The 11,269-nt window shown below is 37.0% G+C and overlaps 1 protein-coding gene and 1 pseudogene across 1 annotated transcript; both read right to left on the bottom strand.

Moving 5' to 3' along the window:
* Positions 1–3,422: 3,422 nt before the first annotated feature.
* Positions 3,423–3,884, bottom strand: LOC102006574 (profilin-1-like). The gene has a single exon (XM_005401561.2). It carries the CDS (start codon positions 3,882–3,884, stop codon positions 3,423–3,425), a length of 462 nt encoding a protein of 153 aa, XP_005401618.1.
* A 3,326-nt stretch (positions 3,885–7,210) lies between these two features.
* On the bottom strand, positions 7,211–7,644 carry LOC102006241 (annotated as a pseudogene).
* Between the last annotated feature and the right edge of the window lie 3,625 nt (positions 7,645–11,269).

The following is an 11,269-nucleotide window of genomic DNA, read 5'->3' as shown; positions in this document are numbered from 1 at the left end:
ATTTGACTTTTCCTGCATCCTTGTTGATTTTACAAGATCCTAGCTTTCACAGTCACTAGCTGCCATGCTGTCTTCAAAGTCTGAAGTTCTGTCTTCAGCTTCATTCAAGTGACTTTGGCCACTTTCAATGGCAGCTTTGTTTTCCTGGAAGTCTCTTTGAATCTGGTTCATGTGTTCTAAGTCCTTTCTGCATTTTTCATTTAATGTTTTTGTTCATTGCCTTTGTTTTTCTATTTTCTTATCTGTTTCTTGTTCAGAGTTTTTGAGCAGTTCCTTCTTTATTATTGTCATTTCATTTTTTGCCGGAGAGATTATTTCTGATCTCATCTCTTCTATGGTCTTATGGAGTTGTTTCTTTACTTCCCTTGCAATCATTTCAGCTATTTCAGGCATGTGTTTACTAAGTTCTCCTATATCAATATCTCCTGGACTTGTTCTGAGTGGGGTGGAGTTCTGGGATTGTGTTTTAGTCTTTCATTTTGTAATGTTTGCTACCAGATGCAGAAAGCTCAGTTTCCCTCTTCAGTAACTGCACAGCAAAGGCCACTAGTGTCCCTGGTTTTCCTGTTGGTCAGGTTTGCCCCTCAGTGACCCTTGAGAAGCATTACTTAGTCTTGGCTTTTCCCATAGTTGTTGATTTGTATCTAGTTATCCCCAGTCTCAGATGTGAGCATTGGCGTCAGCTGATGGCAGACCATCTGATCCAGCATCCCCTTGAAGTTTAGGGCACATGCCCGGCCCAGACTTGGGTTGCACTAGTGTGGCAATTCCAGTCCAGTGGACCTATGTGCCCAGGCAGTTCAGGGTATAGGCAAAACCCAGACACAAAGTGCAGCATCGACAGTTTGTGAACCACCTGATTCTGTGTCCAGTCAGTGCAGAACACATAGAGGTACCAGATGCAGGCTGGACAGGCAGCCATCACAGACTGCCCATGCCTGTGACCCTCTATGGGGTCCAGGTGAAAGTAAAGCATGGACTCGAACTGCTGGACCAGCAGCTGTTGGAGCACTTGCTCACTCGGTGCAGGGTGAGCGCAGGGAGAGGCCACACGCTCTGCTCCCAAGTAGAACAATCTCTGGGGATTCTGAGTGAGGACTTCCTGTCTGCTCCGGGTGCACAGAGGGCAGAAACTCAGTCTGTAATGGAGGCAGGGTCCTGGGTCGTCTGCTCTGCCCCCAGGAAGTAGATGGGAAATACCTGGCTCTCTCCACAAATTTCACCTGGGAACAGTGTTGGTGTGAGTAAAGCATGGATTTTAACCACAGGACCAGCAGCTCTTAGAGCACTCGCTCACTTGGCGCAGGGTGCATGCAGGAAGGGGCCACACACCCCCCTCAGCCAGAGAAGTCCCTGAGGTTTCTGAGTGAGGACCTCCTGTCTGCTGTGGGTGCCTGGAGGGCAGAGACTCAGTCTGTAATGGCGGTAGGGTCCTGGGTCGCCTGCTCTACCCCTAGGAAGTAGATGGGAAATACCTGGCTCTCTCTGCGAGTTTCAGCTGGGAACCGTGGTGGTGAAAGTAAAGCACAGACTTGAACCACAGGACCAGCCGGCTTGTTTGAATTATGATGTGTGGCAAATGTGAAATACATGTCAGATTTCAAAGCTTTGGCATAAAACATGTAAAATAATGTATTAATCATATTTTACTACATGTTAAAATAATATATTGGATGCATTAATTAAAGAAAATATATCCCTAAAATTAAGTTGATTTCCTATTTTTTCCTCTTTCAATGTGTATACTACAAAAGTTAAATTACCTATGTCACTATCAGTATATTGAATAGCATTACTGTGGAGATTTTGAATACTTCTACATTTAAACCCTAACATTTAGCAGCTTATGAAGTATGTATGCATGTGTGTGTGTGAGAGAGTGAGAGAATGCATGGGTATGTTAGAGGTGGTTCTTATAATTAATATAAAGAGAGTTTCCTATAATCACCACTCCTGCAGATCAAATGAGCACTGCCTTTCTCATGCCTGCCTTTTCTCACCCCAGCTAGCCCCAACACTTCTAGTTTTAAACAAGATTAAATGGTTAGATTTTTTTTTCACCTCTCAGTTCCTGCTCATGTGTGCTTCCCCTGGTACAAAGGAGAGTTACAAGGTGAAAGAAAAATCTTGCCAAAATCACATCAGGTCATCCACACTGTGGAGAATCATCTATTTGGAAATTCTATTTCTGTTCAGTGAGTTTATGCCTATAACCAGCGTCTCTGGCAGCGTTCCATTCTGGGATCTGATGAAGGTAATTGAAAAGTAAAAGACATTGTTATCCAGATTATAATTAAATTGCAAATAAAACTAATGCGTGAATGGAAAGTTAGAAGTGAACATAGAACATTTATATGAGGAATGTTGGACAGAAAGTGACCATGGGACAAAAAATGGCCTAGACAGTTGGTGCTCTAAAAGTTCAAATCAGGGTCAGTTCCAAGGGCAAAGAAAGTGAGAAAAAAGTTCTTGGAGGAGGTAGTACTTGTGATGGTCCTTAAAAGATGCTTGTGATCTGACAAATGCCTAAATTTCCAAAGCTTAGGAGAGGCTAAGAGACAGCATATATTCCTCACTGCATAAAGAAACTAAGGTTCAAAGAGAGAAAGACTATGGAAAAAAAGTTTAGAACAATATTTTCTGGTTCACAGTCCAATACTCTAATAAGTAAGGGAAAAAAGAGATACAGTTTTGGGACTAAGACCCCAGACTCAATTTGTCGGGGCCAAAAAGAATGCACTCAGACACAAAATGAGAAATCTTGACAAGGCAGTTTTAGTTTTTCTTCTATGGAAGAAAACAAGCATGAGGTAGCAGGCACACATGTGTAACAAAGGAGGCCCAACACTTTTATTCTAACACAGGAGGCGGCAGCTGACCTCTTTCCCATTGGCTGGGTAGAAAATTCATAATCTGTCCTGATAGGCTCACTCAGGTGGTGCGGGAGGAATCAGAAAAGCTATTGAGGAGAAAAGGGCGTGGAGCAAAGGGAGAATGTGGGATCCTTGGCTCCTGATAAGCTACCTTTGTCCAGAAAGTCCTTGGCTCCTGATAAGCTACTTTTGTTTATAGATGTGTTCCCAATGTTTGATTTAACCAGGTATCTTAGTCACTAGTGTGTACAAGAAGGGCTGTTTAGGGTGAGCTAGAGTCTGAGATTCCATTTGGTAGAAAAGACAAAGTTTATTGTTTGCCACAATAGTAGTTCAGGTATTAAAAATGTGAAAAAACCAAAATCCTAGAAGTCCAAATACCTGAAAGAACTATTCACACTCCAACCCACACAACTTCCCAATACCTAACACATCTTTAAACCTGATTTAGTACCACCCTTTTTTCCTTAAAAACATGTTAATTAAACAGGTGAAATACATAACACTGAATTCAAATTATAAGTCGAACGTCAACTCATTTTTATTTAGTTAGAAATGGGTCATGTGTTGAAAAATGGCTTCCCTGATGTAACCTGCCATCTCAAAAGATTTGAGATTGAGAGGTCCGCCTTCTGTTCCCTTTATTCCCATAACCACAAGATATACAGATTCAATCTGAACCACAGTCACTGCCTGGCTGCCTCGACTCTGGCCTTTAGTGCGCAAGTCCATGGTGTTGATGCCTTCAGTGTACAGGTTGTCCCGGATCAATAAGCATTTGGTTCCTGCAAGGGTAATTCCGTGAAGATATAACTTCTCTCTATCCTCTCTTCCCAGCAAGATCTGAATTTCCTCCTGGGTCATCTGGAACAAGTTACCACGAGGATAAGAAGCTAATAACCAGGGAGGAGAATTGGTAATGACTGCTGCATCACAACACATGTCAGTGGGTAGAAAGTGGTTGATATAGTCCTTCCAGACCTGTTCACTGATGTCTCTTATGCGCTGCATGACTCACAGAAGTTTTCTCTATAAGATGAATGCAGTGCTTTCTATTAAGTTGGTCTTCAAAGTCTTCTGGCAGTTGGCTGAGAAAGTCCAATCAGCTGATACTGTAATAAACTAAAAATCCAGTTTGCTTTTTATGGTAGCAAGGTGGAGGAGGTTTTGGTGGCCTGTAAGAACTTATGTCTCAGCTGCCCTCTGCTGTGGTTTATCAAACTGCTTCTTAAGCAGGAGTGAGGTCACAATGGCTCTATGACTTTTGAAACAGTCATCATCACCTACATCATTAGTGACATCTGACAGTAGATTTCTAGATCTGTATTTATGGCTAGCAATATAATGGTGCAAAATATACCTACATGCTTCCCTGGATATCATGGGAAGAAAAACACCACCCAACAGGAAAGACCTAGAAGTAGAATATAAGAGGGCAATATCTGTAAATGTGTTGGAAGCTTAGTTGTAAAAAAAAGGACGGGTAGATATTAACTTCAAAAAGTAGAATCATACATTGGCTACTGTTGCTTAGGTTTAAGTTCTTGTAGACAGTCAAAAAACCATAGGTTCACCACTTTATAGTTTCTATTGGGACAACCACAACGATCTCTGCACTGGTTTCTTTGCCTCCATACACTTTCTTTCTAGATTATCCTCAGGCCCACACTAATTTTGAATTGAGAAACACTCATTTTTATTACTCATTCAGCAAGTATCAAGCACCCTGTATGTGCCAAGTACTTTCCTATCCATCGGGATACAACAGTAAACAGAACAGCGACAAATCACTCCCCTCAAAGAGCTAACATTCTAATGGAGAGAGACAAATGATAAGTAAGATATGATTCATTCAAAGGAAAATGTTTTAGGAGCTCAAAAGTTCCTCACTTACTCTCAGGCTTTCTAAATCATAGAAAGGTTCATTCTTACTCATGGCTCTTCTGATACCTCTTGTAACTGACTCCCTGTGCTTCAGTTTCTTTTGAAGTGACATTGGCATGCCTTAAAAAACAGAATCCTGGGCTGGGGATTTAGCTCAGCAGCACAGCGCCTGCCTGGCAAGTGCAAGGTCATGAGTTCAATTCCTGGTACCAGAAGAAAAAAAAATAAAAAGAGAGAATCCTCTGAGAAATGACTAAGGTTAGTGATGAGGAAAAACTAGGATAGCTCTGAAATTCACTTATGCAAGATATATTTATTGAGTACCAAATGTGGGCTGAGACTTTTACAGACTTTGGAGATTTAGTAGTGAACAAAAGTCCCTGCCTTTATGGATAGTGACATACTAGAAAGGAAAAAAGTCACAGACAATAAATACATTTTCTGAACTTATGGAAAAAAGATAAAATAAAATGTCAAAATAATAGGGTAAAAACAATAGTTAATGCATTACAGGTTATTATCTTTAAAATAGTTTCCCTAGGGGCAACATATGGGCTTAAAAAATCTCAAAACAGTATTAGCACAAAATTTCCTTTTTATTGACCTAAGATCCACTAATATAATAATTGACTTGCATTTTTCCCCTATTAACTACTGTCTTTTTCCCTTTCAGCCATCCTAGTTCCTTTTTTCTTTGGAAAAATATTTTTCCCCATTTCACAATATTGATTATACATTTGAGAACCTACCCTTTCAAATTCTTACACAAGGGAGACAATTCAGTGTTCACATATGTGAGTGTGAATTATTTCACTTATGAGTATGGTCTCAAGTTGCATCCATTTACCTATAAAAGTCTTGAGTTTATCCTTCTTTATGGTTGAGTAGTACTCCATTGTATAAAAATATCACGTCCTTTGAATCCATTCCTTAGTTGATGGGCAATTGTGTTTCTTCCAAGATTTAGCTATTACAAATTTTGCTGCTATAAACATGGATACACATATATCACTATGGTATGATGTTTTTAAATCTTCTGGGAAGATAACCAGAAGAGGAATAGCTGAACAAAATAAGCCCTTTAATCCTAGTTTTTGAGGAATTTCCACATTGATTTCCACAGTGACTATACCAGTTTACACTCCCACCAACTTTGAAAAAGTGTTCTTTTTTTGCACAACCACCCCAGTATTAGTTATTGATTGATTTCTTCATTAGCCATTCTTTCTGGAGTGAGATGGAATCTCAGCATTGTTTCAATTTACATTTCTCAAATGATCAGAAATGCTGAAAACAGTTTTCATATATTTTTTTGCCATTTGTATTTCTTCATCTGAGAAATGTGTATTCATCTCAGATGCTCATTTTTGGATTCAGTCTTTGAATTTTAGAGGTTTCATTTTTTTTAATTCTTTATATGCCCTTGGTAGAAATGCTTTTTGTCTAAGGGACAATTGCTTATATTTTTTCCCACTATTTGGTTTGTGTTTTCATTTTGTTGGTGATTTCTTTTGATATTGAAAAGCTTTTTAAGAAGATGAGATCCCAGTTGTTCATTCTTTGAAATATTTATCTTGCAGTCTGGGTTTTGTTTGTGAACCTTCTACCTACACCTATATCTTCAAGAATTCTACCTAATTTCTCTTCCAGTAGTTTCAGAGTTTCTGTTTTAATATTTAGATCCTTGATCCATTTTTACTTTAGTTTAGTGAATGATATAAACACAGGTCTAGTTTTAGTCTTTGGCATGTAGAGAATCAGTTTTTCCAGCAACATCTATTAAAGAGGCTATCTTTTTTCCAGTGAACATATTTGACCCCTTTATGAAAGATAATGTGGCTGAGTGTTTTTGTATTTGTGTCTACATATTATAAACTGTTCCATTGGTCTTCAGGTCTGTTTCTCTGCCAGTATCATGCTGATCTTATCACAGTAGCTTTGTAGTATAATTTCAAGTTAGGGATTGCCATGTCTCCTGCCTTGCCTTTGCTGCCCAGGGTTGCCTTTGCTATTCTAGGTCACTGGTTCCAGATGAATTTTAGAAATGTTTTCTCTAGTTCTGTGAAATACCTAAATTGAATTTTTAAATTGAGATTGTCTGAAATCTGTATAAACATTTAGGGAGTATCTTAATTTTCACTATGTTGGTTATTCTTATCCATGAGCAAGGGATATCTTTCCATTTTCTGATATCTTCTTTGATCTCTGTTTTCAGTGTACTGTAATTTTCAATACATGGATACTTTTATTCGTTTGTTAGATTGACTCTTGAAGGGTGTGGTTTCCCTAAATTCTCTCTCAGTGAGTTTGCTTTTTGTGTACAGGAATGCTATTAATTTTTGAGTGTTGACTTTGTATCCAGTTGCACAACTGAATTTGCAGTTTTTTTAGTGGAGTTTTTGGAGTCTTCTATGTGGCATATCATGTCATCAGTGAATAATGATATTTTTTTATCCATAATTAAAACTTTATTGAAAAACTGCCATCAAAATAGGAGATCAAAGCTGTGCACCTTACAAAATCAAACATAATTACAACATCTTGGTAGATTCATTACAATTACTGAACTTATGATAAGGCTTTCTGTGAAAAAACAAGTTCAGAAAGTTGTGTAGCTCTTTAGTGTTGCTTTCTTCTAAATGAGCAACCTTCTGTGAGTCTGGCCTTTCCTCCTGTAGGCTGGCACAAAACTGTTGATCAACGTACACAAAGAACCACTGAGCATGGTTGAAAACCGTGGTAATCTTGTAGCAATCTGGACATTTTACATGCATAAAATAAGAATTTGGACTTTGAACTAGCTGTTTCTTTTTATGTTTTTTCTTTTCCTCTTCCAAGGAAGGGTGTAGTAAATCTCTGGCCAAAGGCATGGTGATCTTCTTGCAAGCCGGCCCTACAGCTCTAACTACCAACACCACTGGTGAGGCCATAATGATATTTTAATTTCTTCCTTTCCTATACTTATTTTTTTTATTTTCCACTCTTGTCTAAATGCGCTGGCTAGTGTTTCCAGCAATATATTAAAAAACAGTGGTGATAGTGGACGTCCTTTTCTTGTTCCTAACTTTAGAGTGAAAACTTTTTTATTCATTCATTTAGTATGATGTTACCTGCTGGTATCATAGATGCCTTTTATCAAGTTGATGTAAAAGTCATCTATTCTAATTTTCTGTAGGGTTTTTATCATGAATTGGCTTTTGACTTCATCAAAACCATTTTCTGCATCTATTGAGATGATCATATGTATTTTGTCTTTGGCTCTTTTGATATGGTGTATTACATTTATAGATTTGCATATGTTGAAACATCCCTGCATCTCGAGGATGAATCCCATTTAGTGATGGTGCATAATCTACTTGATGGTTTGCTGCATTCTGTATGGTAGTATCTTATTGAGGATTTTTGCATTTATGTTGATTAGGGAGATTGGCCTGTATTTCTCTTTTTTTGGTTGAGTCTTTGTCTAGTTCCATATCCTAGTATTACTTGTCTCCAGAAATGGGTTACAGAGGATTGCCTCCCTTTCAAGTTCACTAAAGAGTTTGAGGAGTATTGGCATTAAATCTCTAAATTTCTTGTAGAATTCAGCAGTGAGTCAACTAGGCCCTAAGCTTTTTTGTTGGGAAGTTTTTAATTACATTTCCATTTTATTGATTGATATTGATATTCAGAATTTTTATATCTTCTTGATTCAGGTTTGGTAATTCATACATATCTAGCAATCTGTTGAGTTGTTCTGTGTCCTATGAGATTAAAGATGTTCTTGTCCTATGAGAGTAAAGATTTTCAAAGTAGGTATTGATGATCTTCTGAATTTCCATAGGCTCTTATGTGATTTCACACTTTTCATTCCTCATTGCATGAACTTGAGTCTTTTATTTCTTTTTTTAAAATAAAGTTGTCTAAAGGTTTCTTAATTTTATTTATTCTTTCAAAGAACCAACTCTTAGATTCATTAATTCTTTATATTACTTTCTTAGTCTCAATTGCATTAATTTCTGCTTTAATCTTCACGATTTCCTCCCTTCTATGAGCTTTAGCTTGACTGGCTCTTCTTTTTCTAGAAGTTTAAGGTGCAACATTAGGTTGTTTATATGTGTTTGCTCAGTTTTCCCAGTGTGATAATTCACCAATATAAATTTCCATCTTACGACCTTTCATTTCATCCCACTGTTTCTGAAATGTTGCATTTGAACTTTTGTTTAATTGTAGGTATAGTTTAATTTCTTTAATTTTATCTGTGACACTTTAGTTGTTCAGGAGGGTTTTATTTGATTTCCATGCATTTTTAGAGTTTTGTGGTTTCTTTTGCCACTAATTTTCAATTTTATTGCACTATGATTAGGTAATATGGATGGGATAATATCAATTCCTTTGCATACACATTAGCATGTTATGTGAACTAGTATATTGTTTATTTTACAGAATGTCCCATGTGCAGCTGAGAAGAATGTGTATTCTGATGTTGTTGTTGGAAGCACTCTGTAAACATCAACTATGTCTATTTGTTCACAGGTTTTCTTTAGTTCTGATATTTCTTTGCTGATGTTTGTTTGCTTGATTTATCTATTTGTGATACTAGGGTACTAAGGTCCTCCATTGCAATTGTGTTATTGTTCATTTGTTTATTCATTTCTATTAATATTCATTTACAATGCTGAGTGTTCCCATATTTGGTGCATATATATTTATGATGGTCATTTTTTCCTCTTGAATTTTTCCCCTAACAAATATATAGTGATCTTCTTTAGCCCTTTGGTGTTTCCTTGTTTGATGTTCATATTATCTTCAAACACAATAGTTATCCCTGCTTTTTTCTGGGTTCTTGCTGCATGGAGTATTGCTTTTCATCCTTTGACTTTAAGGTTATGAATTTTTTTAGTTAAATATGTTTCTTGAATATAGCATATTTTTAAATTTTGTTTCTTGATGCATTCTGCCAGTCTGTTCCTTTTGACTGGTGAACTGAGACCATTTATATTGATGGTTATAACTGATACATATTGGCTTATCTTTGTTATGTTATTTTCCTGTGGTTGGTTCCCTACTTTTCCCCTCTGTTTAATTGCTTATCATGCCTGGTGGTTTCTTTCTGTTGTTGCTCTTGGAATTGTGGTCATTTTTATCTCTGTCTGGAATATCTTTCAGTACTCTTTATAGTGTTGGTTTTGTGGTTATGAATTTCCTCAGTAGTTCTTTGTCATATGAGTATCTTATTTCTCTACTAATTTTGAAATATATTTTTGCAGGTACAGGGTTGGAAGATTTTTCTGTAGGGACTTGAAATACTTCACTCCAAGTTCTTCTTGACTTGAACATTTCTATTAGGGTGTCTGCCTTGATTTTGATGGGCTTTCCTTTATCAGTGATCTCTTCTCTAACACCTTTTAGTATTCTGTTTTTATGCAGAATTTCTGGGATATTGATTATAATATGCCTTGGTGTAGATTAATTTGGTCATGGCTAATGAGAGTTTTACATGCCTCACTTAACTATGAATCAGATTCTTTTCCCTTGCTTGAGAAATTTATTGCTATTACTTCTTTTTAAAAATTGTTTTATGTATTTTTTAATTTTAAAGAGAGTGGTACATGAGAAACAAACAAACAAAAAAATAGAATGGTAGCAGCACACCAGTATCATGAACATAAACAAATCAAAGCAGGAACATTCAAAGTGATACAGGGCCTCAAGAAAAATTAATACAAATCAACACTGGTTATTACCTTGCATATCGCTATCCTCAACTACATTGCTCAGATTATCAGGTATAAGAATGAAAGATTGCTCAAACCATTAAAGATAATAAGAAAATAATTCTTCAATAAAACCTTAGGGATAATACAGAGTTTCACTAGACAAGATGGTAGGAGTTCACCATTGTAATTCCATTGCATATTGTTACCTTCAAATCAGTTGCTCAGACCACCAGACACAAGCATGCAAAGTTGATCAGAGCATAAAACATTGTGAGCATTAACTATTCATTTCAATACACCATCAGACATCAGCAATACAGTCATTGCAGCTATTCATATATGTATTATATTTTGCCTTCCTTCTTTTTTTATTCTTTCCCTCACCCCAGTTGTTCTTTCCTTTGAGCAATTTCTTTCCCTTTCCTATCATCTTTTGTATGTTTTGAGTTTTACCTACTCTTTCAGGTTCCTACACCAAGGAGACAATATGCTGTTTACACATGTGGGTCTGATTTATTTCACTTATGAGTGTGGTCTCTAGTTGAATCCATCTACCTACAAAAGTCTCAACTTTCTCTTTTTTAATAGCTGAGTAATTCTCCATTGTATAAAATGCCACAACTTTTTTTATCCATTCCTCAGTGGATGGGCATCTGGGCTGTTTCCAAGATTTAGCTATAACAAATTGTGCTGCTACAAACATGGATGCACATATATTGCTGTGGTATGGTGTCTTTAATTCTTTTGGGAAAATACCCAGAAGGGGAATAGCTGGGTTAAATGGGACTTGCAATCCTAGTTTTGTGAGGAATC

The sequence above is a fragment of the Chinchilla lanigera genome, unplaced genomic scaffold (genome assembly GCF_000276665.1).
Source record: "Chinchilla lanigera isolate Chin_1 unplaced genomic scaffold, ChiLan1.0 scaffold00074, whole genome shotgun sequence".
NCBI lineage: Eukaryota > Metazoa > Chordata > Mammalia > Rodentia > Chinchillidae > Chinchilla > Chinchilla lanigera.
Note: the sequence above shows the minus strand (reverse complement) of the source record. Positions and strands in the feature narration are given on the sequence as shown.

What these genes read in the sequence shown, in the direction of transcription:
- LOC102006574 (XM_005401561.2), bottom strand. Translation starts at nt 3,884, where the DNA reads ATGCAGCGCATAAGAGACATCAGTGAACAGGTCTGGAAGGACTATATC.